Below are 25346 nucleotides of genomic sequence, written 5' to 3' on the forward strand. Positions count from 1 at the left end.
TTTTACATTTTTTCCCGTAATTCCTCCTCCTTTTCACAATTCTTTTTATTTACATAAATCTCTATCCATGAGAATTTTCCCCCAGAAAATAAATTCAAATTACAAAGCAAGGAGTTTATTAATTATCCACAGATGCAATGGCACAATCTATAAAACTGTCAAAGAACTTTCTGTTGAAGAAAAATAAGCAATCTTGTCAGATAAAACCTCTATGACTAAAAACATGAGAGTTCAACAAGTGAAGTCAGTTACCAATTCCTAGTTTGAAAGCCATCTATGACTTTTAACTTTATATTCTAGACATACTCTTGCAATAAAGTTGATATTCTACATATAAAAAAGATCCTCAGGGGAAATAAAAAATGGTCCCAAATTCAGTTATAACAGGTCAAACTAAAATCTGTTTCAACATACACAAAATTTACATTTCTACTTAAAATATAAATTATGTAAACAGTGTCTCAAAAGTCTCTGATTTAACATTCAAACATTTAAGTATTCTCTTGTAAAACAGATTTGAAATAAGTTATTTAAATGGCTTGGAGGATTATTACACCTGCCAACTCTGAGTTCCATCAAAACTATTTTTAAAAAGAAAGAGCAAAAACATGAAATGGAAAGTATCCAAATTGGAAATAAAGAAATAAAGCTATCTCTATTCATAGATAATATGACTAACATAGATAACATGATCTTGCACATAGAAAATCTTAGGGCAGGGACGTCTGGGTGGCTCAGTCAGTTAAGTGTTTGTTTGCCTTTGGCTCAGGTCATGATCCCAGGGTGTTGGGATCGAGTCCCAGATCAGGCTCCCTAGTCCATGGGAAGCCTGATTCTCCCACTGCCTCTCTGTCTCTCTGTTTCTCTCTCTCTCTCTCTCACATGAATAAAGAGACAAAATCTTAAAAGAAAGAGAATAGCAAATCCTAGGTCAAATTATTAAAAATAATGAATGGGATTATAAGTTTGTAGACACAAGATCATTATACAAAAATCAACTGTACTTCTAATCAATGAACAATCCAAAAATGAAATTAAAAGAAAAATTACATCTATAATAGCACCAAAAGAAATATGAATAAATTTAATAACATAAATGCAAAAATTATGTTCTGAAAACAACAAAACATCACTGAAAAAAGATTAAAGAACATCTAAACAAACAGAAAGAGATCCTGTGTTCATGGATTGGAAGGCTTAGAACTGTTAAGAAGGCAATACTACTCAAAGCCATCTACAGATTCAATGCTATCCCTATCAGAATCCCAGCTAGCATCTTTGCAGAATTTACAAGCAAGGGACTCAAATGTCCATCAACTAATGAATGGGTACACAAAATATGGCATATCGATAAAGTTCAATACTCAGCATTAAAAAGGAATGAAGTACTGATACATGCTATTAACGGATGAACCCTGAAAATACCATGCTAAATTAAAGTTAGTCAGGCACAAATCACCAAATATTATATAACTCACTTATATGTAATATCCAGAATAGGCAAATCAACAGAAATAGAAAGAAAATCAGTTATTGTTTGGCATGGTGGTACTGGGGAATGCCAGATGATAGCTAAAGGTACTGGATTTCTTTCAGAGGTGACAAAGTAAATGTGATGATGGTTGCATAATTCTGTGACTATACCAAAAACCAATAAATTGCATGCTTTAAGTGGCTCACTTATATTCTGTGAATCATACCTTCATAAAGCTGTCACAAAAAATTAAGAAAGCACAATTATCAAAAGAAACTAGGGAACTATCACAGTACCAACTATCTAATTGTCCGGATAAGGTGTTTTTTTTTTTTTAACTCTATCTACCAAATACAGTAAGAATTTCTACCAAATTGAAGGATGATGTCAAGAGACACCACAGTGAACAGTAGAAACTCTCTTAATCAGCCTCTATCTATCCATCTCATATTCCCCAGGCCCTCTATCTAGATCATAGCTACTAGTCTCCATGACTACTACTAGCCATGAGTAGGCAAGCTACTCTTTAGGTCATTTTAATTGTGTCACTTTATTTAATTTAATTTGGTCACTTTAATTGTGTCTGTAAGATTTGTTCCCAAACCCATGCATTCAACAGCACTTATGTGCTTACAATAACAATTTAATGAAATGATGCAAAAAGCCGATGAAATATGTATATATAAATACTATCTCAAAGAAGAATATAAGCAAACAGCAAATAAAGAATGCACAACAAAAGAAGAAAGACCTTAGGAATTAGAAGAAAATTTCATGGGTGCCTGGGTGGCTCAGTAGGTTAAGGGACCGAGTCCTGCATTGGGCTCCCTGCTCAGTGGAGAGGCTGCTTCTCCCTCTGCTCTGTCCCTCCACCCTGTTTACGGTCTCTCTCTCTTATTCTCACTCTCTCTCATATAAATAAAATATATAGACCTTTTAAAAAAAATTTTTAAAGGAAATAGAAGAAAATTTCAGACAGAAATGTTTCTTCTCTCAAAGAGAAAAATGGACCTATAATATGACCTGTAAGACCTGGCACCACCTTGTTTTCCCTGCATTTCCTACAACCCTCTCTCACATTCTCTATGCTTCAGACATCCTAGTGCTCTGACAGTTTCAAAAAACAGTTTGATCTCCTAAGAGTCCTCACTGTGATTTTCTTCTGCCTGGGAAGTTCCATCCATATATCTGTATCTATAACTAAACCCTTTCCCTCAGTCTGGCTAACTCCTTAAAGCCAAGTATTTTTAATGCAAAGATACATGTATCTCTGAGAGTAGCACACAATGGATGTTCAAAGAATAAGTCAATTTTGTTATGTTAATATGTGAAGAAATGTCTAAAAGAATAAACAGCCATTACCATTAGATGGTAGGATATACAGTGTTACTTTCTTCTTGGTATCCTTCTGTGATGTTCTAATTTTTCAACAAATATATATCATTCCTACAAAGATGAAAGGTACTTTGAAAAAGACAATTAAATAATCTAGCTCCTTCCCACCTTGATCCTTCAGCACTGTAGTGTCTGTGTTGAAAAGTACTCTTATTTTATTAAATATTTAAACTTTTAATTAAGGCAGATTGATATAGCTCCCTGATAAGGCAAATCATTAAGAAAATTTTCTACTTGGGTTGCTTGGGTGGTTCAGTCTTAAGTGCCTGCCTTTGGTTCGGGTCATGATGCCAGGGTCCTATAATCGAGCACTGTATCGGACTCCCTGCTCTGCGGGAAGCCTGCTTTTTCCTTCTCCCACTCCCCTTGATTGTGTTCCTGCTCTCACTGTCTCTCTCTCTCTCTCCCTCTCTCTGTGTTAAATAAATAAATAAAATCTTGAAAGGAAGGAAGGAAGAAAGACAGAGAAAGAAAGAAAGTACGTAGAGGTGCTTCAGATACCTGCAGGGTAAACTTTCTGCTCCTTCAAGAATATTATGTTTACTCCCAGATAATCTGGGCTATTTGGAAACCCTTTAGTAGAAATATGTATATAAATGTTATTGGTCTTCAAATAAAGTAAAAACTACACAAAGGAACACTACGTGTATAAATTTTGCATCCTATGGTCAAACCATGTGCCCTATACTTAAGATATCTATGACTACAACACAGAAAGACATTTTGATAATAAATGTTATGAGAGAGAGGAGAGAGGTCTGAGCAGAGAAAAGGGCAGGGAGAAAGAGAGAAGCAAGGAGGGAGGGAGAAATGTATTTTAAATGTAACAAGTAACTAATATAATGTGCCAGTCTCTATCTGTTGATACATGTAATCTAAGTGAAGTTACCTATTTATCACACCACTAATAACTTACTACCAAGCTCTACTATACTAATACTCACACTCAGAAGTAGTAAATCAAAGGTAGATACAATTTACTCTGAGGACACATAAACCAATTTCCAAACCATTTAAGTTAAAGTCAACCAAAAAGCCATGTAAATTCAAGCATGTTTGGCGTTTTTAATCCAACAGCACAGGAAACAGAATGTGAGCATCCTTCCCATTTCTTTTGGCCTGCTGACCAAGGAGAAAAAGCTGTGGTTACCAGCAGTTAATGGAGCTTATTCTTCTAATCCTTTTATAGAACATATATCATTATTTTAACTTCTTGTCATGCAATTCCATTTATAAAACTTTAAAGTAAGGTTTAAAATCAGAGAAAGCCTTCTGCTGAAAGAACAGATATGACAGTAATTGTCTTTTTGTTTCTGTTTTAAGATTTAAGTTAAGTTTAATTAGTTTGGTATCAAGTGCTAATTCACAATTATTTAAACAGGCTCATTATGCAAATAAAATTACGCACAAATGCAAATATTTTCATAAAAATATTATAGCTGGCTCTTGAATAACAAAAACTATAATGGGCCACTTATACCGTATTTTTTTTTTCAGTTAAATACAGTACAATACTATAAATGGATTTTCTCTTATGCTTTTCTTAATAACATTTTCTGTGACTTACTTTATTATAGTAATATGGCATATAATACATATGACATAAAAGTATCTGTTAACTATGTTATGGTAAGGCTTTTGGTCAACAGTAGTTAACAGCAGTTTACTTTTTGGGAAGTCAAAAGTTACACACTAGATTTTCAACTAATCCCCATGTTGTTCAAGAGTCAAATGTATACACTTCTTCACGTTCATTTCTGAGTTCCTTTTGAAGTCAACTAATGGATATCAAATATCAATTAAAAGAGGTTATTACTCATCCAACTGCCACTGACTCTGCATGAGCCAGGGTGAAATCAAAGGTCAGGGAGCTGATTTAGCTAAACACAAAACAGGAAATTTTTTAATGTTACACTGCGTTAAAGCAGCAAACTCCTACATAGTACCTTTGGTACTTTATTTTAGGTTGCTCAGGAAACATAAAAAATTTTCATATAGTCCTGCTGTGTCAAAAACTATATAATCAGAATGGAGTAAGTCCAAGACACTAACTCTGATGTATTCCTTGGCTTGTTCTCAAGATCTTTGGGTTCCCCCACAAAGCAGACTAATTCTAGGTCTGGTTTCCCAGGAGGTTCAAACATATATAACAACTCTTGAGTCATTCTAAGTAAGTCAAAATCAGACTACTTCACAAATTACTACAGTACAGAACTCTATGTTCATCTAACCAATAAGGGTGGGGGAGGCGGGTTGAAAGTTCAGGGGGTGCAATCATTCCTTTGCCCAGTTTACATTGAGCAGGAACACAGTCCCTGGCAACACAATGCCACAAACTGTAGTCACAGGTAAGAGACATATACAGAATAAGGAGACACTCAGCCAGTTCACTGCCCCAAATGGGACACTAAACTAATTTTTAGCATTATGCAGATGTATTATGCTGCAGATACACAATGGCTGGATAAAGACAAACAAATGAGGGGTGGAGGGAAGTGGTTCTGCAACATGCTGACTATATAGCCTTGGGCAAGTTATCTCTCTATACCTTAGGTCTCTTTCTAGAGTTTGTTTCTAAGTTTGTTATGAGGATTAAATTAATGTCTATAACAGTATTTAGCGTATAGTTAGCTCTAAAGTATTTTTTAAAGATGCATGTCAGAATGAAACATAGTATTTATGTACAGTATATATGAACTCTATTCTTAAGATGTGAGCACATATCTTTTTAAAGTTTCCCTTAGTAAAGATTACATTTTTCTGCTACGCTATGATTTTTATAAACTAGCTTTGTCAAGATTAAAGTATCAACAAAAGTTCATTTAACTTTATATAATGCTTTAACCTATGCTGCTTAAAACACAGCTAATCTAGCAAGGGAACAGGACTATTCTAGTTATTCATTTAACCTTCTTTCCGGCTGAAGGGAAAGGGCCTCACGGCTTCATAATTAGTGATGGTTAATAGAAAACTGGAACGTGATGAAATTTGGAAAGCTAAAAATTTACAACAATGAAAATGCCTCAATTAAAATACTTAAAAATTCAAATCCTTTATGTTATAGTATTTTTAAGTGCTTGAAAGTTTTCTTCAAATATAAAAGTATGACCCACAAAATTATTTAAATAATGGCAGCAGGAAAAACTTGTAAAATGAAGGCAAAACCTCCCCCAAACTGTCGATGAGAACTGCCTCTTTGATAAGCAAGTACCCCCAGGTATAGGTCAGTCTTAAGAGTTTATAAATGACCAGACCAAGCTGTGAGCACTCCCAGAGAGGGAGAAGGAGGAGTAATGCACTGTTTAAATAACATGCCCTTCTCAAAATGAAAGGACAAAATACAGATCAGCAGTAGACAAGGGCCTGAAGGAGGAGTGGAGGGTGACGGAGGGACCACCAAGAAGCATTGGCGGAGCTTGGGAAGTGACAGAACTTGATTGCAGAGATGGTTAACACAAATGAATATCTGTTAAAACTCAAAGAATGGTAACTGAAAAAGGTAAATTTTACTGTATGTAAATTACACCTTCAAAAATTTCAAAAGAGATATAGAAAAAAATTAAATTGTCTACTAAAGTAAAAAATTTTTTTTAAATTTCACAATGTCTTTTAAAACAAATTAAATGAAGAATTTCCCTTAATGAGTTCAAATGCTGGAATATACGAGTATAATTGAGTACCTTAAAAAAATTTTCCAAACAGGGGCACCTGGGTAGTTCAGTTCGTTGAGCATGGATGGGAGTCTTGGTTTTAGCTCAGGTTGTGATCTCGTGGGTCAGGATTTTGAGCCCTGCAAGGGACTCGGTGTTTACCATGGGATCTGCTTGGGGAGTCTTTCCCTCTGCCCCTCCTCCCCACTTACGCATTTGCATGCGAGCACCTGCTCTTTCTCTCTAAAAATAAATTTTTTAAAAAAAAATTTTTCCAGTGAGAAATAAGGTTTAGTACTTGATCTTTTAGAAATATTAAGCTGTCTTGAGGTATAAGATCATATAAGAGTTGACTGATTGCCCGTGTATGGCCTCCTTGCTTTCTCTAAACTCGTAACTTTGTTTTTTCTGAATAAAAAGAAAAGCCTTAAAAAGAGAATTAAAAGTAAAACCAGAAAATAATTCCTAATATGATTTCTATGTACTACAAAAACTATTAAAATACACAGCTGAGCCATTAAAGTTGTATATCTCTATGAGGGTCCTAAAGGCCCAGAAAGAGATTTGTTTTCCCTAGCAATCATCCTGAGGCTCCTAGTGGTCCATGAGCCTTGCTTAAGAAAATGACTTTATCCATCCCAGGAAAGTATACACCTTCCAACTAAGAATAATTAGCTATATTCATTTAGTTGAGCTTTATGCTAACCTCTCTGCAATCACAACAACCCATCTTGCAGATGAGGAATCCTGAGGCCGAGAAGTGAGGGAGAAGGGTGGAACCAGGATCTGGCCAAAGCACAAACACCCACCATACCAGCACCACAATGCAGAGCAAGCAACATGCTCTTCCACCTTTTCCGGGGCCCTTCACAGTTCTACTCATTTCAGCTTGTGAGCAGCCCTTCTCTTGGTCTGCATTTAATGCCAGAGCTTAATGAGCATCTCCTTTCAACAGAAGAACAATGGAAGGGCAAAAGAGGCTCTAGCAATCACCTTTCTGATCCAGGATTACTTCACTCTCGGGAATGACCCTGCAGTCTTACGGACAGAAAAGACTGGCTTAAATCCTTATTATCAAAGATTCCCTCAACTTCCCATTGTTTTCCTCAGGACTGTGGTTTTACTGTGCTCAGCCCTCAATTCTGTTTCTCAGGCAGAAATACCCATGCTAACCACACTCCAGCCCAACAGCTCTCAGGCTGTGGTTTGAGGACCCTTTGACACTCTAAAAATTACGGAGGAGTCCAAGGAGCTTTTATGTATGTGAACCATAATCTATCAACATCTCCTGTATTAGAAATTAAAACTGAGGGCGCCTGGGTGGCTCAGTGGGTTAAGCCGCTGCCTTCAGCTCAGGTCATGATCTCAGGGTCCTGGGATCGAGTCCCGCATCGGGTTCTCTGCTCAGCAGGGAGCCTGCTTCCCTCTCTCTCTCTGCCTGCCTCTCTGCCTCCTTGTGATCTCTGCTTGTCAAATAAATAAATAAATAAAATCTTAAAAAAAAAAAAAAAAGAAAAAGAAAAAGAAATTAAAACTGAGGATTAAAACCTCTGCCTTCAGCTCAGGTCATGATCCCAGGGTCCTGGGATCAAACCCCGCATTGGGCTTTCTGCTCAGTGGGGAGCCTGCTTCCCCCTCTCTCTCTGCCTGCCTCTCTGCCTACTTGTGATCTCTGTCTGTAAAATAAATAAATAAAATCTTTTTAAAAAAATTAAAACTGAGAAATTTTTTAATCAAATCAGTTTAATTAAATCATTTAAAATATTAAACATGTTAATATAAGTAACATTTTTATGGGAAAGAAACCTCTGTTTTCAAAAATAAAAAATAATGAGAAGAGTGATATTGTTTTACATTTTTGTAAAACTCTTGAAGGTCATGCTTAATAAAAGCCAGCTAGATCTTTTATCTACTTCTGAGGTCTGGCATGACATTCATAAGTACACAGTCATGGAGCCAAGGAAAACACCACTGTACCCTCAAGATAATGAAAGTAGAAGGTCAGATAATGTCTTAGTATTATTTCAAAAACTGTATGACCTTGAAAGGGTGTCAGGAACCCCCTAGAGCCCTCCTACCACATTTGGAGAACCACTGCTCTAGTCAAGCCTGGGTTACTCCTAAGTCTGACTTCAGCAAATCCCCACAACCTAACTTGAACTCCAACCTCACTCTCTTTTGCTTCCTTACCACTGCCATGCTCCAACCCCCAAATGTACCACCTTCCCTAAAAAACAAAACTTTCTACATAAACTGTCTCCTCTTTCTCTTAGGTCACCAAACTTCTTGAAAAAGTAGTTACCACAACCTCTACTGCCCCTAGTTTTTATCATTTTAATTAACAAAGTAATACAGACATGTTCTCATTAAAAAAAAAAAAAAAAGATAAATCACCCTCCACAATTCCAGTCTCTAACCACTGTTACCCCTAGAAAATACTCTGAGCTGTTAACTAAATACTCAGTTTGAATTTTTTATTTTCTTGTGATTTTTTCCCTCATCAAATAGTTATTTTTAAAAATCCTGAAAGGCAGTTCTGTTTAGATTCCAATTCTTTAGGTTACCCAAGGTATGGTCAAAGAATAAGGGCTACCAACTAGGAGATTAGGGAGATAAAATGAGTGACATTCTTATACAAAGTGAGTACTAAACAAAATGCTACAACCATGCTGATTTTATGGTAATACAACATAAGACAAAATAATGAAACTTAGTCATCCTGATATATACATATATTTTATATATATATATATAAAATATGTAACAGTGTCTTCAGGATTTGAACATTTTCACATATATTTGCTCTTTAAAGTTTTACAACCCTGAGGTCAATAGGAATTAGAATTAACATTTTATAGATAAGAAAGCCAAAGTTCTAGGAGAGCAGGAGAAAAAAAATTACTGCTCAAAATTACATAGCTAGAAAAATGCACACCAGAAACCATAGAAAGAAGTTATATTTTCTGACTCAAATCAAATCCCACTCCTTTATATTACATTAAACAGTACATCAAAAATTCTCACAATATAGAAATTTTAAGTTCTACTTTAAAAAAAAATTAAATTCTAGCCTATTTTTAGAGCTCATCTGGAAAAAATGATCTTTACTTCCAAAGTTGAAAATGCAAAATGAACTGTATAATTTCTGAATGCAAAAAAGAACAAATCATTTTTGCTTCTTTATTATACAATATCCTTTAGGAAGCTTACATTTTATTTAGAATAACAGTTGAAATTTACTAAAATCTACATCAACATGTAGACATACTATTTATTCTATTAGAAAAATAACTTCTTAAATCCTTTATCTAGGCATTGCTATTAACAAAGACCCAAGACTCCTAATGTAAAGATGATGCAACAGCTGCTGAAAAGAACACCAGACATACACACTTCATGGATGCTACCCTCATACTTCAGTGCTACCCTTGAAATTCCTGCAAGTAACACAGGGAATCATATGGAAATTCCCTAAAGTTCACAATCAGAATTTGGAACTAAATTATGAAAAAGTACTAAACCTGTTTATACAAATAACAAACTATTTGATTCATTTTTTAAAGATTTTATTTATTTGAGAGAGAGAGAGAGAGCATGAAAAGAGAGAAGTCAGCGGGAGAAGCAGACTCCCTGCCCAGCAGGGAACCCAGTGTGGGACTCGATCCCGGGACTCCAGGATCACGACCTGAGCCGAAGGCAGTTGATCAACCAACTGAGCCACCAGCCATCCCTATTTGATTCATTATTAATCTTACTGAAATATTGTTTCCAAACCCCTATTTTTTTTCCTATACCAAGGCAGCTCCAAAGGAGCTCAACATATTTAAATGATTTATTTATTATGACAGATAAGATTATGAAAAAAACTGAACTTAAGCTATTCTTATTAAGGGCTCTTTCCCTTATAACATGGGAAAGTTTTAAAACCATGATTAAGCTAACCTTTTTAACACACACTGGCATTTCAAAAATATGGGCAAGAGGGGCGCCCGGCTGGCTCAGTCAGTGGGACATGCAACTCCTGATCTCAGGGTTGTGAGTCTGAGCCCCACAGTGGGTGTAAAGATTACTTAAAAATAAAATCTTCAAGAAGTACTTATGTGGGCAAAATAACTGTTTTTTTCATTCACATTTTACTCTTTTTAAATGTAAAAGATAGGAGCGCCTGGGTGGCTCAGTGGGTTAGGCTTCTGCCTTTGGCTGGGGTCATGATCCCAGGATTCTGGGATTGAGCCCAGCATCTGCTCTCCAGCGGGGAGCCTGCTTCCCCCTCTCTCTCTGCTGCCTCTCTGCCTTCTTGTGATCTCTCTCTGTCAAATAAATAAATAAAATCTTAAAAAAAATAAATAAATAAAAAATAAATGTAAAAGATATATACCTATCTCAACACATTCTTGTCAGAAGACCAAAAACCCATGAGATATAGTTCAATACTTAAGTAAATCTAAAGAAACCGCAAAGCTACTTTACTAATAAATATTTGAGTATTTCTCTTACCTCTGTTTCAGTACAATGTGAATATCCCAATTTACCTGTAATAAAAATACAAAAAGTTACTTCCAATGGATTTTAGCTTTTTTATCATTGATAAAAATATCTGAGCTATCCTGGCATGGTTTCATTATATCTATGCAAATATGCAAATAGAAGGTGCTAGAATGACCAATATTCTAGAAGGTCCTACCTAGAGATTTGTTTAAATAAGCCAATAAGAAAATACTAAGTAGGAAGATGGGAAGAATATACTCAATTGTAATAAGACCTAAAACACACACACATATTTAATATGCATATATACAAGTTAGTGAAAGTAATAAAAATATTTTTATTGGAGTCTTGCTTTCTTTTTAAGATATCTTAAAATACTTTAACGGCATTTAAAAAGTACCTTTCAAAATACTCTAAAATACCTTCAAAAAATCTTCAAAAGACTCTTAAACTTTTCTCCAAATATATCTTCCAGTTTAAAGGTACAGTGATCATTTCAATGAAAGCATAAATGTCTCAAACTAATATTTTCTTTAATATATGATGGTTGTTTTTCTTTAATATATGATTAGACAAAACCACATAATTAATTTAGTAATTTTCCAACAGAGGATCACCTAAAGAACAGCAATAATTGAACAATATTTGGCTGTACCAACATTAATATTTCCTCTTCATCACTGACACATAATAGCAAAAGAAACATATACAATTATACATTTCTGCCAATGCTGATGAATAAAACATCATTTTTAAATTAAAAAACAGCTATTTTGAAGATCATTTATTAAGCAGTTTTAACAAAAAGAACAGGTTACATATTTATATTGGGTACTAAACAGCCAGTCCACACTTCTTTAAAATCACTGTCCTCCATTCAAACATACATTAACCTCTACCTCCTTTCTTCCAACAACACTCTCCTTCCTCCAAACTGCTCTCTCCAGCCTCTGACTCCCACACCTAGTCCTAGCCCACTGTGCTGGTTCCAGCAGTCTGTGTTTTCTTTAATGCTTAATGAGAATCTATTCACCCTAGAGTTTATAATGATACCACAAAAAAAAAAACCAAAAAAAAAAAAAAAAAACCACAATGTTTTTTTATGTGCCTCCAGACTCTTAAAATGAAAAAAATTGAAATCCACAATTTCTGATGACCTAATAGTCCTAATGTGGAATACTGGCTGAAACTGAGACCGGAAAACAAGGGACCATGGGTTCTGTGGATTAAAAATTATATATGAGCAATAAATAATTAAAGATTATCTGAACACAGAGATAAAATGGTTTAATATACAAAGGTTTTACATACTATGGTTTGATAAATACATAACATACATATTTACATATTTATGTACTGTTGAATGAAACTATGTATTACAGTTATATATCATCTATTTTTATTTATATATATATATGACTGCTCAGAACATTAGCGCTTTTGGTAAATTAATTATCCTACAACTCCTATAGAGGGGGTGATTAGCTTAACCTAGGAAAGTACTGTGAACAGCAGCAGTTCAAAGGGCACAGACTACCTCTCAACAAGCATTGAGAGTGTCTACTCTGGAAGGGGAGGGGAGGGACAGGAAGGAGGAGGCAGGGAGGGAGGGGAAAATACGGTGTTAAGACAACAATAACAGAGAGTAACCTCTTTGAGAGTACATAGATGTCCATCTTAATATAATAATTCTTAAGGTAAAGAGAACTGCAAAGAAAGTGGTGGGTTTGTTGTTGGTAGTAAAGTTGATAAAAAAAAAAAATTGAAACTGTTTTGTACATACTGCAGCACTAAGCAAACAAATGCGCTGATGTTGCTGGGAATCATGAACTGAGGGAGAAAGACCCTGTGTACCTAACATGTGGGAAGGAGAGGAAGAGCCCTGTGGTGGTGAACTGGAATTGGGGTATTACCTAATTTCAAAAACAAAACAACAACAACTTCCTAGCTCTTCCTCCAAAAGAGGGAGAAGTAGTAGCACCCCATTTTGCAAGAATACACCTAGCCCATTCCCCCTCAAAGGAACCAGTACTCAGGGGACTGGCTAACGCCATGGATGGGATAGGTGGAGGTGAGGCATTTCAGGGAATGTGCTCTGAAAGGCCTAACCCTGAACAGCTGAAGTTATGAGTGGGTCTACCAAGATGACAAATTACAGGATAAACTGGAACATCTTTCTGTACCAGAAAGTAAGGAAGTACTCAAAAGTGATGTCAAAAAGGCACAAGTCTTAGGAAATAAGGTTTTTTCCCATGACCTCTATGATAAAACTGAAAATGCTTTCCTATAAAGAATACCAAAAATTTTTGTGTGCGTGTATCACTGCTTCTGGTTATTCACTTTGATCTGGCGACTAATCACGCAACTCAGGAAATGTGGTTCACTATGAAGTGCCTGACGGCCTACCCTACCCTGCCATCCAAATCCCTGCCCAGACTCTGACCCAAGAATCAGGAAATCCCAATTACACGAAAGCAGAACTAAAGGAACCTTGGAAACCATCCTGCCCAATCCATTCATTTATAGATCAGTAATCTGAGCCTGACAAGTCAGATGATTTCACAAAATGACAGAGCTGAGTAGACTCCAAGGCTCCTGACCCTTGTCATGAGCATTGCTGTGGTTGTTACCCTGTCCTCCATTCCTACTTGCAGGAACCAGTGGGGTTAGGGAAGGGGACTACAGAGGTGCTATCACAGCGACCTACCCATTAGAATCCTGCTTGTGGAGAAATGGGGTAATGTACTCCTTGATTTAGCAGTTGGAAACTGCCAATATAGCAACCGAGAAATTTTCATTTGACAACTTTTGAGTCCTTCCTCATAGGAATCACCTTTCCAGAAACAAATCTAAGGAATCCCTCTAAAACCTAGAATCCTATGATTTCACTTTCTACAAGCTGAGTAAACTAAGCCGATGGTAGGCCGAACCAAGGTTTAAGGTTATTAAATGCAGTGAATCAGTTCTTTAAATAAGGCTAACAATTTTACTGATTTATTGTTATTTTAAAGGCTAGATTAACTCTCTGACAATGTACAATGAAAGGAAATATTTGGGATGACACTTAAACATTGAGTTTCAAAATATTCCAGTATTATTAACGTGCTTATACACTTGGACAAAGGATGATTTGCACAGCAAACCAAGACTTCAGCTTGGCATTTCCCAAACTGAATGGGCATTTTAGTAATGCCGGAAGAATCAAGGCTGTGTTTTTTAGGCCCTCCTTTTTAACTCATTCTGAAATATTCTATCTGCTCTTAAGATTTGCTCGACAAGTTCCCTCATGTCCTAGGAAATACAAACACCAATCTTCCTGGCTTCCTGGCACCTGGCTTTAAGTGACACCAGGTGCCTCTGTCAGTGCCTTTGGCTCAGGTCATGATCCCAGGGTCCTAGGATCAAGTCCTGCATCATGTTCTTTGCTCAGCGGGAAGCCTGCTTCTCCCTCTCTCTCTGCCTGCCACTCCCTCTGCTTGGGCTCTCTCTGTCTCTGACAAATAAAATCTTAAAAAATAAAAAAATAAAATAAAATGGCTTTAAGAAATGAACTATTCCTGGGGCGCCTGGGTGGCTCAGTGGGTTAAGCCGCTGCCTTCGGCTCAGGTCATGATCTCAGAGTCCTGGGATCGAGTCCCGCATTGGGCTCTCTGCTCAGCGGAGAGCCTGCTTCCCTCTCCCTCTCTCTGCCTGCCTCTCCATCTACTTGTGATTTCTCTCTGTCAAATAAATAAATAAAATCTTTAAAAAAAAAAAAAAAAGAAATGAACTATTCCTAATGTAAAATGTCATTAAAAAAAAAAGCCACCTCAACTAAGATAACAAAGACATTTTAAATCCTAAATGTTGATAATCAGACACTTTCATTCCAAAGTCTGCTCAGTGTTACTAGAGAGAGCATTTCAGTGAACACATCATGGTAGACCCACTCATAACTTTAGCTCTTCAGGGTTAGGCCTCACACAGCACACTCTCTAAATGGCCTCACCGCAGTAGAATCACAAAATCTGATGAACCACACAATTATGGTGGAAATTAAGGCAATTTCAGAAAAAATTTAAGATGCTCGTGTAGATTAATTATACCTTTAAATTAAGGAGGTAGAGGGGCACCTGGGTGGCTCAGTGGGCTAAAGCCTCTGCCTTCTGCTCAGATCATGATCCCAGGGTCCTGGGATGGAGCCCCACATCAGGCTCTCTGCTCACTGGGGAGTCCGCTTCCCTCCCTCTCTCTCTCTCTCTCTGCTTGCCTCTCTGCCTACTTGTAATCTCTGTCAAATAAATAAAATCTTTTTTTAAAAAATTAAGGCGGTAGAAACCTCAGCATATGGCTGACTTGTCTGTCACAGAGTCACATTATCAACGTGATTCAAATTAGCTGAACAAGCAGAAGGCAAAGATGCCCTCCAGAACCCCTATAATCTTTACAATAGATTACACAGAAGCCCTATAATCTTTACAATAAATAAACAGCTCTAGAATTATTCTCCAAATTTTTCCCATGTAAACAAACTGCAGGCAATGATTGGGTCTATCTGATCCTATGAAGGTATGTTATTTTTTCATAAGCTGAACATTCAATAGACACACCCTGTCCCCCAGCCAGCTTGCCTCTGCCCCTCTCATTCACTCAATAAATAATTGCTGAACACCTACTGAATACTAAAATACTGATGATATAGTGGCAAACAAACTACACAAACAAGTAAGTCCTTGCTCCCTAGGACTTACATCTTAGTGAACACAGACCCAAAGAAACAAACAAAATTAACTACAACTGGTAATAAATGTTACTAAGGACAGAAAAGGGAGAGAAAATAACAGAAATGTTCCAATTTAGAATAGTCAGACATGACTCCTACAGAAGATATTTAGGTAGAGACTGTGAAGTTAGGTAGCAGGTAACTGCAGGGTTGAGGGAAGAACCTGTTCCAGAGCCAGAAGGCAGCCTGTGGTAAGGCTCTGGAAGTGGTGGTAGGTGGGTAGCATAAAACGCATTTGGAAACACAGGCAAGGGCAGATCACACAGGCCTTTTAGGACAGTGTAAGGAGTTTAGATCTGATGTCCAATACAATAGGAACCCACTAGACATTAATATTAAGCAAGGGCATGGGGCACCTGGGTGGCTCAGTGGGTTAAAGCCTCTGCCTTCGGCTCAGGTCATGATCCCAGGGTCTTGGGATCGAGCCCTACATCGGACTCTCTGCTCTGCAGGGAGCCTGCTTCCTCCTCTCTCTCTCTCTCTGCCTGCCTCTCTGCCTACTTGTGATCTCTGTCTGTCAAATAAATAAATAAAATTTGAAAAAAAAATATTAAGAAAGGGCATGAGTTGATTTAAGGTGGGTTTCCAGGTTGGTCCTGCTCTGTGGAAAGGGTCAAGGTGAAACCATGGAGGGTGGACTGCCTCACTGTCCTGGATAGCAACGGAGCCCAGCACAGACAGCAACCAGCCCAGGTGGTGGCAGTGACCAGAAGAAAAGTAGAGAATTAAGATATAATTTAGCAGCAGAATTAGCAGGACTTGCTAATGGACCGGACTGGGGGTGGAGCAAGGTGAGGAGAAAAGAACAAGTGCCATATTTTCAGGAACAGTGTTCTTAAAGACTTGATCAAAACAGATCAACATCAAGGGTTAAGTTTAAGAACTCTAATACTCTGGGGGCACCCACCTGGCTCAGTTGGAAGAGCATGTGACTCTCAATCTCAGGGTCATAAATTTGAGCCCCATATTGGAAGTAGAGACTACTTAAATAAATAAATAATTTAAAAAAAAAAAGAGCTCTAATACTCTATAAGAGACAAGTGTGTATTAGGTGCACTTTTTGGGCAGCTTTTATATGCATATTAGGGAAAAAGAGTACAGTTTTAAATAAGCCAAAATTTAGCAATAAAACAATCCCTACAGCCTTATCACACCTGGGCTTCTTAAACATTGTGGCCACTGAGGGCTCAGAATCCATGACCAGTTTTCAGTGTCAAAAGTTAGGACACTAAAACTGTGCAATCATCATTAGCTTACATCCACCTCCCCCAACAGAATCATTTTTGCCATGTTACATTTTTAATGAAAAAAAAAGTTAATGCATTTGACATAAGAAACAACCATATAAAGGACACTTTCACTTTGGTTGTTAAATGATCAAATCATTATCCTCTATGCCATAGCATTTCACCAGCAAAGCTCCTCAAAGATTAACAGATGAATTTAGGATTTAGACATGGGAGAAAATTGGTATCCTTGCTAACCAAACACAGATTGTGTGTTCATTACGTTCCTCTTCTTGGCCTGATAGGAAGAATGAAATAAATTTTAATGTTCCACTGCCACAAGAACCCTGTGCTAATGTATTTTCTACTTCACAACTGTTGATGTTTAACCAAGAGTTTAAGTAAGCTTTCCCTTCGGTGCCCTGGCAAGGCAGTGAGCAGAAGAGCAAGTCTTTAGACTTGTGCAGTCCCAGGTTTGAATCTCAGTGCCATACTGAACTAATTGTGTGATGTGATTTTTAAGTAAAATACTTCCCAGAGTTTTCCACTTTCTCAACTACAAAAAAAAGGAATAGTATCTACCTCAAAAGGCTTATGTGAAAATTAGATGAAACACAAAATGTTTTGAGGGGCTCTGCCTGATGCCTCCTACAGAGAGGGGCTCAGCAAATGGCAGCTAAGCTTGCTGCTCCTAACCCTGTGGAAAAACGAGAGGTAGAGATAAACTAAAATCAAGTGCGAAGGAAAACTGGCATAGCAAAATATCTTCACTAGTTTTACAACCATGTAAAAGAGGTATTGATTTTGCAATGAAAAAGTAGCTAAGTCCTATGAAAAGTCATAAAATTTCACTCATTTTTACACTTAAGATCTTTAAAAGCCGCTATCTTTTACGTTATACCTCTCTGCAGAGGTTCCTCACATAAACCTTGCCCCCAACTCTTTAGTGACGGCGTCCAGGATGATGACAGGCATCAGTCAAACAGCTGGAGCTCAGCAATGGCTCGGGCTGGGGTAGTGGGAAGTGATGTTTCATCAGCTATTACTCAAAACTGAAAATAAGAAAGCCTGAAATGGCAATCTCTATAATCAACTCACAAATAAAAAGACTGTGAAATCTGCAGAATTTGTGAATACACTACTTTACATGGCAAAGTGATTTTGCAGCTGTGACTAAGTTAAGGCTCTAGATAGAGATGGGAGATTACGCTGGATTTTCCAGGTGGAACCAGATGTAACCCCAAGCAGCTTTATGAGAGACGGGAGAGTCCAAAAAGGAGCCGTGATGATGAAAACAAAGACTAGTGTCATGAGAATGCAAAAAGGGGGACACAAGGCAAGGAATGTGGAAAGTCTCTAGAAGCTGAAAGAGGAAAGGACCAGATTCTCCCCTGCAGCGTCCAGAAGGAATAAGCCCTGCAAATGCCTTGTTTTTAGCCCACAAGACCCGTTTTCAGACATCTAATCACCAGAACTTTAAGGTAAGAATTTTGTGTTGTTTTAAAGCCATGACATTAGTGGTGACTTCTTACAGGATATGAATACACACACCATGAAAAGTTCAAAGCAATATGACAAGCTCTCGCCATCCCAAAGACAAACCCCAGGCTACCCTGTGTATGGTCTAATCCCATGCAGAATGTCCCAGAGTAAGAACTCGTTCACTGGTACAAGGGCAATAGAGCACAGCGGTTAGGAGCAAGAGTTCCGGGCCAGACTCTGGGGACTTGAATCCCAGGTAGGCTGCTGGCTAAATGGCCTTTACACATTAGTCTCCCATTTGTAAGACAGAGGCTAAAAAGAGTACCTATCTTGGGGCACCTGTATAGCTCATTCTGTTAAGCATCTGCCTTAGGTTCAGGTTATGATACCAGGGTCCTGGGATGGAGCCCAGAGTTGTTGGGCTCCCTGATCAGTGGGGAGCCTGCGTCACCCTTTCCTTCTGCCCCTCCCCCTGTCCTGTTCGCTCGCTCTCTCTCTCTCTCTCTCTTTTGCACACTGTCTCTCTCAAATAAATAAATAATATTTATGGAGTGCCCAGGTGGCTCAGTCGGTGAAGCATCTGCCTTTGGCTCAGGTCATGATCCCAGGGTCCTGCAACTGAGTCCCCCATGGGGCTTTCTTTTGGGGGGGAGCCTGCTTCTTCCTCTCCCTCTACCTGTTGCTACACCTGCCTGTGCTCTCTCTTTCTGTCAAATAAATAAATGAAATCTTTATAAATAAATAAACAAAGTTTTAAAAAGAAGAGTACCTATCTCATAGAATTGTTGTGAGGATCAAAAGTAATATTCCAAGAAAACTGCTCAGCTCACTGCCTGTCACAGAGTAAGCACTTAAAATTAGCTCTATTACCATTTAAGTCTTGAGCCTTCTCTCCTAGGAGAAAATAAGCCAGAAGACCCTTGTCTTCCAAACCCAAAAAGCTGTCAGTGAACAGATCACTTGGCTCCTTCTATACCTAGCATAATTGAAGAAACCCACACCCATGCCTTGGCCTGTAGGTGCAAAGCCGGTCACCCAATCTCTGTAAGTTCTAGGGGTCTCCTGTGTCTGCACGCAGTGTCAACCTGAAGAGCACGCAGCTGACCTTCCATAAATTTGTTAAACTTTTCTGAAGCTAGGAGACTCACAGGGAGGCATTCCTGTCCCCACCCTTCCCTGTTCTCCCCTCACCCTCTCACCATCCCCTTCCTGCCTGTCTCCTCGGGGGAGTTCCGTGGTCTCCTCTGACTGCCAGTGAAGGCCTTTGAGGGCCTTGGCTTACCTCCCAAGTGCCAGCACTCTAAGAATGATTCTGGTTATTATAATTTTTCAGCTCCCTACCCTGAACATCTCTGGTTGAAAACGTCATTTCTATTTTTACAAGACACCAACCTTAAGGGAAATGCTAAGAGCAGTGGAACTATTCCAAATACCTCTGCCAGAAATATGTCAAAGACAAAGGCATACATCCAAACTACACTGAACATTTCTAGAAGCAACATGCCATTCAAATCAACCCCCACAATGTTCTTTTAAACTCTAAGAAAATTGTTAATGAAACATCTCATTAATACTTATAATTAATCAATACTTGCTCTATATAGAGCAAACATATTGCAATGCTGGTATAAAACCTTCATTTTTACAGCTGAGGAGGCTCAAGCTCTACAAAAGAAATGACTCACTGAAGGCCAAAGAACTGCGACCAGTTACCCAGGATGCTGACCCACCCAGCTGTCCTACATTCTCCCCTACCTCAGTAAGGGAGAGACTAGGAAACAATGGATGCCAAAGAGTGAAGTACAGGGCCAGCACTAGTGGGGAAAGTTTGGGAATATTAAAAACTTTCTTTTTTAAAATTTTCATTTATTTGAGAGAGAGCCAGAGAGAGAGCATGAGCCACAGGAGGGGGGTTGGGGGATACAGGAAGACAGAGGGAGAGGGAGAAGGAGACTCCCTGCTCAGGAGCCCAAGGTAGGACTCAATCCTAGGACCCTGGGATTGTGACACAAGTCGAAGGCCGACACTTAACTAACAACTAGGTGTCCCTAAAAACTAACTTTCTAAGTACCATTTTGGTTTACTTACCCACTGCTCACAACTAATAAATGTGGGTAAAGGAAAAAAAATATGTCCCCCTTAACAGGACAAAGAATCCCTGACTAATCATTACGAATAATACATTAGATCACATTTTATAGGATCTGGACCATAATCTTATTATTTTAAAGAAGTGTAGAGGCATAAAGACATCACATTTTTTGGAAGAGCTGGTGAAAAGTGGATTAAATTTTTTTGTGGGGTTGGGGAATGCAGAGTGAGAGGGAGAGAATCCCAAGGAGGTTCCAAGGCCAGCAGCACAGAGCTAGATGTGGGGGGTCAATCTCCAAGAGATCATGACCTGAGCCAAAATCAAGACTCAGACTCAACCAAATAAGCCATGCAGGTGCCCCCCAAAACATGGCTTATTATTGCCCATCACTTTTCTAGGGACTAGAGTCTAGCCCTTGGACTTCATATCAGTAGCTAAAACCAACTACCAGACTTCTCAGGCAGAGACCACTAACTGGCTCTTATCTGCAGCTACTGTCTGCCCTTTCTGGCTCTGCTTGCTCATCAGATGATGAGTGGATTCTTTGGGGCCTGGCTGCTGCATCAAACACCCCTGATTTCCATCCCGCCATGAGGGTAGGCCTCACCACCATGATGGCACCCCTAATCTAGGAGTAAATATGGCCCAGACCCCAAACCCCCCCAAACTATTCCATGGTACTAGAGTGGCCAATTCATAACTGATCTTGCTGTGAAATGAATGTTTTAAAGATATGTTTTCTAGGGGTGCCAGGCTGGGTCCATCAGAGAAGCATGTGACTCTTGATCTTGGGGGTGGGTGTAGAGATTACTTACATAAATAAAACTTAACAAAATATGTTTTCTTAATTATTAGTGTTATTTTTCTTTTTCTATTCAGCAACCTTAATTAGCTAAACTTTATATCATCTCACAGAACAAATATCATTAAATATCAAGTACCTTCAGTAAAAAATAATTTCAGCGTAACAGTTTTCAATAAAACTCAAGTATTTGTCTATTTTATGTAATTTGGCAACACTCAAAATTTGTAGAGGAAAAAGGTTTCATTTCTTGTGCCAGTTCACATTGAATGGTAGTGACAGTCTAGAATGCTATCCTCAAAAGAGCTGTGAGGGCAAGTATGGGTGGGAGGCACCCGTGACCATTTAGCAATGTTTGCCATGGGAAGAGAAGGGAGTGACAATGCAGAAGCCACATTCCTGACACTCCTGTGTTAGAGGACAGGATGATGGAAGTTGTGGTTCTTTTTGTAAACAGTGTAGATTTAGATTAAAATTTTTCCTGAGTGATATTAATTAAAACATTCATTGCTTAAATTTCATGAGACCTCAAAAATACACTGAGAACACAGCACTCTATCACTTTATTCAAGAATAAGGAAAACGTGGAGGAGAACTTCCCCATCTAAATCATAAAAAGAGGTCTAGTAGCAAGTGCCAATCCCAAACATTTTTGTATTTCCTATCAAATAGAGAATTCTGGTTTTCATGCATTTCATAGGCACCACTGTTATTCTCCCTAGAATCTCCTCTCCCCCTCTGGCATCTGACCATGAATGAGACCATCCTAGCCAACAGAAACCCTGCCAGAGAGGCATCTAAGGTACTTCTCTCTAAACACAAGTGCCTTACGTCATAGCACCATAACTGCCACCCATATTCACTTACCCAAATATGTTACAATAACAACAGTCAGAGCTGAGAATTAAAACCACACCTTCTGCTGCTTACTCTTACATCTTGTATCTGTGTTACCATGTGACATTCAACAGTTGATCTGCAACCTTCTGAAAGAGCAAAGGAACTTGGTAGGAATAAATATGACTCCACTAGAAAAATATTTTTTCCAGGCCAATTTAATTTCTAACAAGTGTAAGTCATCATCTTCCCACCCTATGCTGCCTCTCCTGCCTTCCCAGCAACTAGGCACCCAGGTGGGAAGTTTGAGAGCCTTCCAAGATTCTTCCTCTTTCTCAGCCCCACACCAAAAACTAAAGGGCCATGTCCTGTACTATTTCCTAGATCATTCTCAATCTGACTCTTTCTCCTCATTTCTGCCCTCATTCAGACCTCCACCATCTCTTATCTGAAGAGCCAAAATACTCCCAACTGGTTAGGCAACTTTAAGGCTACTAAGATCTAAAGATAGTATGAAATCCCTACTGGTATCTCTGCCCTTGTTTTAACCCAATTCAGTCCCCAAAACTCCCATGGTTATCTTTCCAAAAAGAGTAATCTGCTTACATCATTTTCTGGCTTAAAACCCTTATATGGTTCTCCATCAGTCTATACAGGCTAAAAATACAAACTCAACAATGTGGCACAAAAATGTCCTTCATAACCTGGTCCCAGTCAACATACCTTTCTGGCCTGCCTCATTCTCCACCACTCCCCCACACATCCTATGCTCCAGGCACAGTGGACGCCCACTGCAAAGAAGACAAACAGGTTCAACTTCACGTGCCAATTCCACAAATAATTGGTAGTGGCTGACTGAAACACAGCTGAGAACTCTGAAGCTGCTTATAAATTTAGCAGCAAAGATGCAATGACCGATTAAACAGTGTCTGTTTTTGGTATGGGGAAGTGGGCGTCAGCAAAAATGCCAGTCTACAATCCAGTACTACTGTTCTTTGAATAGCTCTTCCACATTTCTGCTTCTGCCTAAGTGTCCTTTGTTTATCCCACTGCTCATCCTTCAAGCCCTCTCCAAAAAACCGGTGTCTTTTGTGAAACCGGACTTCTGTCATAGCAGCAGTTAGGTATCCTCACCCTTGGGCTCACACAGCTTTCTGTACATGCCTCTATTACTTCAAAATTACTCCAACTATACTGTAAATGTTAGTTTATGTACCTGTGATCTGCTTGAAGGCATGGGTGCCCTTTATTTTTCTTTGTGTCTTCAAATCTAGGACAGTGCACTTAGAAGGCACTCAGGTACTGATGAAATGAATAAATGAAATGGTGTAATGGGAGACTCCTCTAATATGGTATTATCACTAAAATCCAGGAACCAAGACAAGAACTATAAGACAGCCTGTAGTGACTGTTAGTGTGGCATTCTGCCCCTACTCATCACCTATACCTATATACATCTTTATCTCTCAGAAATACAAGGTATTAAAGGAATATACTAGAGAGAAATTTGGCTTCCAGTTAAGACTAGGCCATGAGGAAAACGGAAAATATGAGGGAAAAAGACAGAGAGTTAGTTTTCAGAAGCTAAATATGGACCTGCAAATCCCACTATTATTAGGGATACAGACTTTCCATATAAATGACACCAGTCAAATCCTTATTGAATTTACACCAATATCCCAGATTGGTTTTAATTTTTTAAAGTTTGTGAGGTACACAAGGGAGGTGTGTGGGGAAATAATTTAAACAAGTGATGGGGACTGAGAAGTGCACTTGTCCTGATAAGCACCAGGTAATGTACAGAACTGCTGAATCACTATTTGTACACTGGAAACTGATATAACACTGTATTTTAGCTAGAATTAAACAAAAACTTTTAAAAAATTAAAATTAAAAAATAAAATAAAGTTTGCAAGGTGCAATCATTTTGGAAAACTTTTGGCAATATCTACTAACACTGAAAATACCCATACACTATGAACTAGCAATTCCACTTTCAGGTATATACTCAAATGCTGTATTTGTTCACCAAAAAACATGTTTACTCATGCTCACAACAGCATTATCCATAATTCCCAATAACTGAATACCCAAATCTAAAATCCAAAAAAATCAAACATCCATGGATGAATTATGGTATATTGATTCATGCAAGGGAATATGGTACTAAACTGTGAATGAACAAACTACAACTATTTGCAACAACAGGGATCAATCTCACAAAGTTCAGAGAAGAAAGTTAGACACTAAGTAACATACTACTACTTGATTCTATACACCTACATTCAAATATAGACAAAACTTACAGTGTCAGAAGTCATGACCAGTGGTGACGCTTGAAGTGGTTGGTGACTGAAAGGGTTCACAGACAGTTCTGCTGGGATACTAATCACATTCTGTTCCTTGATCTGTATACTAGTTACATGAGTGTGTTCCCATTGTGAAAATTCATCATTTACGTACTTTTCTGTAAGTTACATCTTAATTAAAATTTGTTGTTAAAAGAAAGACAAAATAGGGGTGCCTGAGTGGCTCAGTCAGTTAGGTGTCTAACTTTTGATTTTGCCTCAGGTCATGATCTCAGGGTCATGAGATGGAGCCCCCCATCGGGCTCCATGCTGGGTATGGAGCCTGCTTAGATTCTCCTTCTCCCTCTGTCCCTCCTTCCACCTCTCTCTCCTTCTATAAATTAATTAATTAGGAGCATACCAATTTAAGGTTATAATATCTTCATGGTGATTTTACTCTTTGTCAATGTGGCTAGAGTTGACATGTATATGGTTACACCAGCTTTCCTTTTTTTCAACTGAATAAATTGAGCCACTTTTTGACTGAATTCTGAGTGAATTTAACAGTGGTAGATCTGCACTAAAGTACATATTAAAGAGTTCTTCAGACAAGAGGAAAATGATCCTAGAAGAAAGTAATACAGGAGGAAACAGAGAACACAGAAAGGGCAAACGTGGGAAAATCTACATGAATACCAAATTGTACAAAAATATTGTCTTATATGTAAAATCTATGATAAACTAAAATACACACCAACAATCATAAAACAACAGAAGGAGATATATGAAGTTAGAATGTTCTAAGATCTTCGCACTATCTGGAAAGTACTACAGTAAGTAATTTGTATAT

At 38.2% G+C, this 25346-nt stretch overlaps 1 protein-coding gene across 4 annotated transcripts in view; it reads right to left on the bottom strand.

Moving 5' to 3' along the window:
* Positions 1-25346, bottom strand: part of SPIRE1 (spire type actin nucleation factor 1) — a 187093-nt gene that overhangs the window by 150792 nt on the left and 10955 nt on the right. For all 4 annotated transcript variants that reach the window (XM_059138678.1, XM_059138679.1, XM_059138681.1 and 1 more), the window contains exon 2: positions 11017-11051. In XM_059138678.1, the coding sequence (XP_058994661.1) occupies positions 11017-11051 (35 nt within the window). The remainder of the gene's footprint in view (positions 1-11016; positions 11052-25346) is intronic.

Source organism: Mustela lutreola, chromosome 11, assembly GCF_030435805.1.
Source record: "Mustela lutreola isolate mMusLut2 chromosome 11, mMusLut2.pri, whole genome shotgun sequence".
In the NCBI taxonomy this organism is placed as follows: domain Eukaryota; kingdom Metazoa; phylum Chordata; class Mammalia; order Carnivora; family Mustelidae; genus Mustela; species Mustela lutreola.